General features: G+C 32.0%; 1 protein-coding gene across 1 annotated transcript; it reads left to right on the top strand.

The window, feature by feature from the left end:
• The first annotated feature begins 735 nt into the window (after window positions 1-735).
• On the top strand, window positions 736-3015 carry LOC120068900 (xyloglucan galactosyltransferase XLT2). The gene has a single exon (XM_039020545.1). The coding sequence runs from the start codon at window positions 1182-1184 to the stop codon at window positions 2661-2663; it is 1482 nt and encodes a 493-aa protein (XP_038876473.1). The 5' UTR covers window positions 736-1181; the 3' UTR covers window positions 2664-3015.
• Window positions 3016-7230: the final 4215 nt, after the last annotated feature.

Genomic DNA, 7230 nt, shown 5'->3' with positions numbered 1-7230 from the left:
CTTTAGAAAAAAATTACTAAATTATGTTTAAGAAAGTTTTTAATTAAGTAGTTAATTCTTCACTATGAATCCTCACTTACATGGATAAGTCTTTATTGAAAAAAGAAAAGAAAAGAAAAGAAAATCTTAAACCTCTTAAACGAAATAAAATAAGTTATTATCCATCCCCTCTCCTCTCTCATTCTCTATCTAAATGGGGATTCTCCAGGCCTCGTGAAAAACGTAGATATCTCTAGTGGTATTTTTACTGCGATCTAGTTCTTCTCTTAATATATAATCTTACCAATTGTTATATTCTTAAAATATATTCAAATTTGAAGTTTTCATATACTAAAAAAAGATATATTTTTTAATGATAATTGACATGATTTTCCTCCGAAGGTTCGATCTTTCGTTCCAAAGTCGTACTAAAAAAAATGGTAAAAATAACATTTGTAAACCTTAAAATAGCCCCCATAAATAAAAATATATACATCAATAAGCATGTTTTGTACATCTGAGTCTTGCACTTTAACAATAAACGTAAAGATACTTTTTACAAAATAAACAAATAATAGAAATCATTTGTTTAAGGTTTCATAAATGCATGTGTTTAAGATTTATATATATATAAAAAAAATTGTTTGTATTTATTTTAGAAATTAAATTGATTAATAAAATAAAAAAAATCTAAAGTAAAGTCAAAACATTGAATATTGAATATGAAACTGTAAAGCGAAAACTATAATGATTCCTACATTGAGTAATATATATATATATATATATATCACTATTTTACCTTAAATAGTTGAAATGAAAAAATAGGATGATAATCGATTTTACTTTTACCAATATTACCCTCCGCCGCTTAGAAATATCAACGGAGAAGTCCACGGAATCCTCGCATTGTTTAGGAATTTTGTTGCTTCATCATCAGCGTCCTCGTTCTGGCAACCATAATAAAAAATAAAAAGAAAAACCGGCACTTGTCGGTCACAAATAACTTAATACGCTGTCGGTTGCTCTCTCAGCCGGTAACCCAACTCGACACGTGTCATCTCCCTTCTCCTAATAAAATTTCAGCCCTTCGTTTTACACCTCCATCTTCACACACAACTCAGCCCTCTTCTTCTTCCTCACTTTAATCCCAAATTCTCCCCTGGCGGTGACGGCTGACGGTGACAGTCACACTCGCCATTCTGATGCTTCCTCTTTCCGGTAACTCCTCGCCGGCGGACCACCACCCGAAGAAATTCAAGTCCTCTGAGTTATTCGATAAGAAGAATTCATTCAATTCCTTGTTACAGCAGTTTCACCATCAACAATCTCGGCTATGGCTTTTACTCGTAATCCTCTGTCTCCAGATCCTCCTCCTCTTCACCATCCGCTTCCTCCCTCTCCCTCTCCCGCCGGCGCTTTCCTCCTCCACCAACCGATTCCACCGCTTCCCCTCCGTCGCCGTCTCCCCCGCCGTTAACGACGGCGAAAATTGCAAACACGGCCGGATCTTCGTCTACAACTTGCCGACGGTATTTAACCAGGAAATTCTCGAAAACTGCGACAATCTGAATCCATGGAGCTCGAGCTGCAGCGCGATGGCGAACGGCGGATTCGGCCAGAGAGCCGATTCCTTAACCGGAATCATACCGGAGAGTCTCCTTCCGTCGTGGTACTGGACGGACCAATTCGTAACGGAGATCATTTTCCATAATCGGATTATGAAGCATAAATGCCGTGTCTCAGAGCCGGAATCCGCTACGGCGTTTTACATACCGTTTTACGCTGGACTCGCAGTGGGGAAATTCCTCTGGACGAATTCAACCGGAGAGGAACGGGATCAGCATTGCCGTATGATTCTAAAATGGCTTTCGAATCAAGAATATTACAAAAGATCCAACGGCTGGGATCATTTCATAACAATGGGGCGCATCACATGGGATTTCCGCCGTAGCAAGGATAAAGATTGGGGATCGGGGTGTATTTATTTACCCGGAATGAGAAATATAACTCGTCTTTTGATAGAGCGTAATCCATGGGATTATTTTGACGTCGGTGTACCTTACCCCACAGGATTCCATCCCAAAACCCACGACGACATAACGGCCTGGCAGGAATTCGTACGCACGCGCCGTCGTACCCACCTCTTCTGTTTCGCCGGAGCCACCCGCGCCGCCTTCCGCAACGACTTCCGAGCGGTGCTTCTCGACCAGTGCCGGAACTCCGCAGCGGAGAAATGCCGCGTTGTCGATTGCGCTGGCAGCCGCTGCTCTAACGGAACATCGACGATTCTCGAGACATTTCTCACCTCAGATTTCTGCCTCCAGCCGCGAGGAGACAGCTTCACACGGCGATCGATCTTCGACTGCATGGTAGCCGGGGCGATTCCGGTGTTTTTCTGGCGACGGACGGCGTATTACCAGTACGAGTGGTTCTTACCAGGCGAACGGGAAAGTTACTCGGTTTTTATAGACCGGAACGCGGTGAAGAACGGGACAGTCTCCATTGAAGCGGCTCTGGAGAGGTTTAGCAGAGAGGAAGTGAGGGAGATGAGAGAGAGAGTGATCGAGTCAATTCCAAAGTTTATTTACGGCACCGGCGGAGTTAGAGACGCGTTCGACGTCGCCATTGAAGGGGTTTTGAGGAGGTTTAAAGAGCAAGAAGAGTGGGAATACAAATGGAAATAAGGTAAAGTACTGGGGCGAAAATGCTAATAAAGAAGAGAAAAGGGCGGAAAAAGGAAAACTGCAAAAGGTTGTTAATGTTATTAGTATATATATTTAGGGATAATATACGATTCTTTTGGTCTGAATGTTGTAAACTATGGGGGGGGTTTTAGGGGAATAAATTTTCTAGAGTAATTTTATTTGAGGGCTTCCAAGTTGATAAAGTTGGGGGCAGGGGTAAAATTGCAAAAAGGAGAAAATGGATAATGGGAATTTTGGGAGTCCTTTGGGAAAATGTGTAGTTGGGGCCACAGGTTTGGGGTGCTGGGATGACAGAAAATTGGGTTTTTTTTTTTTTTTTTTTTTTTTTTTTTTTTTTTTTTTTTTAAATGTATACAACAAAGTTGTGTTGTGTGTTAATTGATAAGAAAATGAAAGGTTTGGAACCAACTTTTTGATTTCTTTAGGCTTTGCTCTTATTCCAATTGCTTTGGTTGTCCTAATAATTAAGGTGGAATTTTTTTTGTTATCTTTTTGGGTGTGTTATGGTTGTGGATTTGGATATGGCAATGGGCGCAAAAGTGGAGTTTTTACTTTTTACTGTTTTCTTCAAAATTTAATATTTGCTTGTTAAGAAAAAAACATGTGATAGGATCAATTCACGTAAATTTTTTGATAATTTTTTACTGTATTATGAGATGTTTCGACATCTGAAGATAAGATGTCCGGACGAAGGATGTCTAGAGAGTTTTAAATACCCTCTTGAAATATGGATTTTCCATATTTCTGACTTGAGGGTATCTCTATTTTTCTTTTTTTTTCGTTCATTTTTATTTTATTTTACATACATCTATATCTATCTATATCTATATATATATATATGTTACTAATCAATCATATATATCATATATTTTTAGTTATATCATATTTCTTATTATTTTTTAGCAATATATTCAAATTTAAATTTAATGTAATATTTATTTTATAAAAAGTCTTAGATTATGATATATTATTTTGTTGAGAAAAATAACATATAAAAATAATATAAATTGTATTAATTTTAAAAGAAATTCATAGTGATAAAAACAAATATGTTATATAAGTTCAAATTATAAAGTAATAAATAGTCGTAAGAACATTTTTGGAATTTTATGTAAATCTAAGGTATTCTCAAGTAGAAATCCTACGAAACAAATCATTATGAAAATATTTTCAAATATTTGCAAAAATATTCTTATAAAACAAACATGGTAATTTAAAGATACTAGACATTTATAATTCCTAATATATATATATAATTTCAGGCATCTAAGATTTCGATTATCTACATTTCAAAAAAAACAAACGGTCTTTGAGTGTATTAAGAGTTGCTAGGTATAAAACATGTATCCTTATCTAGAGGTTTATATAATATATTATATGGTAAGTGACAACTCATGAAAACAATCAACAAGCAAAAAATCAAATGAGGAAATCAGCACATATTTACGTGATTATGGTGTGTTAACTACATTCATGAACAGAAAAAGATTGTGATGATTTATGTGATTTATTAACGGTATCTTAGTTACATCTATAAATAGAAAAAGAAATCGTGTTGTATTATCTTAAGAGGTAATAGAGTATAAAATATAGAGTTAGATATAGAAGGAAAATTCAACTCTAAATAAAATAAGTTAAAAGTAAACTTCAAAATTAAAACTGTAAAATAATCTCCATATAATTTAGATTTCACGGGCAAATGGTACTAAACATCAACCATTCTAATTATTTTTGTTTACATAACATGATTTAATTAAACTTTTGGTGTTGATTCATGGTTTATTCAAAGATAATTCAGTCATGTATGAATCTATTTTTGCTAGAAAGTAATGTTTTAAATAGAATGAGACATTATTTATTAACATATAATGTCTAGATTGTTTAGAATAACTTGGTATACAAGTCTTTTATTTTCTTTTTTTTTTCTTTAAACAACTTGATGTACAAGTCTTGTAAGAACAATAAAATTTGATGTCAATTAATAATAGACTTGTATTTCATTTATGGAAGGAAACATGCAACCGATTAAAAAAGGAAAGGAAAAAAAATAGGTATTAATTTGTTTCCTTTTATTTATTTGAATTTCTTGTTTCCTATTTTTTTTTAAGAAAAGAAAAACCAAAAAGTTTATGCTATAGACTAATAATTGTATTTTTTTTAATTGGAAAAGTATATATATTTTTGTAGACTGTGGCCTCTCTAGAGAAAACACTCTAGAGTTCTCAATTTTTGAAAAAATGAAAAGGAAGATGCAATTGAATGGTGATGATTATTAGGATTGTTCAAATAATCCGAGAACCCGAACAACTTGGACTACTTAATCCAAAATGTAAGGATTGAGTTGAGTTAGTTTTGTTCTTGGATTCGGTAGAGGTGAATTTTCTATTTTTATTTGGTTGGGTTGAGTTGTGAGTTGGCTTAAAGAAAATTTGGGTTGACCCAATCCAACCCAAATTATATATATAATATGCATTTTTTTGTTTAAAGTTTGTAATAAATATCATAGTTATTTGGTATTTAGCATTTGAATTTTATGAAATTTTAGTTATTAGCCATATGTTGTATAGTAAATTTAAGTATTTTTCATTAAAAATAAAAAAATAAGTTATAATTCAACAATCCAACCCAACCCAGCTCAAGGGTTGAGTTGGATTGAAAATTTTATTTGGGTTATTTGGGTTGCCAATCCAACCAACTTGAATTTTCGAGTTGGTCCAAAAAACACCATCAACCCAACTTAACCCAACCCATATACACCCCTAATGATTACATTCCAAAGGAAATTAAAGAAAGTTTATATTCATCTATATCCTACAAATCTTCATTGATAGAAAAAAAATCAAATTATTTACAGAAATAGCAAAAATGCATTGATAGACACTGACAACCTTTTATCAGCGTCTACCACTTATAGATAATAATAGACTTTTATCAATCTCTATAAAAAAAGTATTAAAATTTTGTTATCTTGTATAAATAGTTTTCCTTCTTTTTTTATTTTTGGAAACTCCCCTTTTAATTCCACCAAATTAAACACGTGGCATAATTTTTATTATATGTTAATGAATTTTTATTCCATGATGGAAACGATTTTTTTTTTTGGTAGTTAGAAGTTTACCATCTATTTTAGCGTCTAAAACTAAAAGAAGGCATCCTCATCTATTAGCACAATTAACATCAAATAACAAACGGCTCGGGTTGATCCTTATTTTTTAGTTCACCAATATATAGAGTAAAATTTGAACCACTTACTTTTTCAGTCGAAAATATAATACCTTAATCATCACTTGATCTATAAATATATTAATAAATGACTCGTTAACTTGAATCTAAGGAGAGATCACAAAATGGTGTCTCGTAATATATAAAATCTAGAGATCATAAAATGGTGTCTCGTAATATATAAAATCCATCCAATAAATTAAAATATATGATATTATTAAAAATTAGTAAAAAAAAATTTCCCAAAAGACATATCATTATATACTAGGGGACATTTAAATCTCTATTCCAATGCAAAGTTAGCTAATCCAATGTGGCTGTTGCATTGATCCTTAGTTTTGAAAGGTATATGAGTCTTAAATATTATGCCAAATAAGTGACTGACACTACACTATCAATGGAGAGGACGACAAAAACTTGATTTTTTTTCTTTTTTTTTAGAAGAATTATGTTCCATGACACTATAATTTTTCTAGAAGTCACTTTATATTAGAGTACTATTGCTTTTATTTATTCATTTATTTTGAAAAGAAAGTTCATCAAAATCAACCCGAAACAATCACATCCCCATTTAATTAAAACGTTCAACAACCAAGAAGAAAAAAAAGAATCCCAACAATTTATTTCACCTTTCGAATTGATCAAAGATAGAATTTGCACAAAATCAAACTCCAACCCAACTACGGATTTCAAAGAGGGCCATAAACGATTCACCAACTCTTTGATTTCGTCGATCAAATTTTTTACCTCAATGAAATCCTCCGTCGAATGGTTAATCAAATCTACAACTTCTTTGGAGCCGTTTGGTTTAATGTTTTATATATGCCCATGAATTAAGGATATTAAGTCTGAGAATGTTTGTGTTTGATTGTGCATGAGAATGTTATCCTGATTTTATGAGAATAATTTTTTTGGTATTTAATTTGTAAAATTAATCCTGAAAACTCTCTAAAATTTTAATAGATTTATTGATAAACAATAATTTAATTCAAAGTTGTGAGAAAATTAATTATTTAACAATTTAATAATAATATTAATTAAATTATTAATTACAAGTATTTTGTAAAATGAAAAATTTACAAATAAAACTACTTAATTACATAATTTGATGGGATGGATTTGTTGAATTTATATAATTATGATATATTAATTAATGAAACAACCAATGAATTATAATTAATCAATGATAAACTAATTATAATTATAAAAAAGTCAATTCATATTATATTAATCATAATGATCATTAACTAACTATAAATATAATTAATTAATTAATTAATTGATCAATGGATAGTTTTATTACTTTGGTTCTTGACAGTTATTG

Source organism: Benincasa hispida, unplaced genomic scaffold (assembly GCF_009727055.1).
Source record: "Benincasa hispida cultivar B227 unplaced genomic scaffold, ASM972705v1 Contig132, whole genome shotgun sequence".
In the NCBI taxonomy this organism is placed as follows: Eukaryota; Viridiplantae; Streptophyta; class Magnoliopsida; order Cucurbitales; family Cucurbitaceae; genus Benincasa; species Benincasa hispida.
This window is presented reverse-complemented; position numbering and strand designations above follow the sequence as displayed.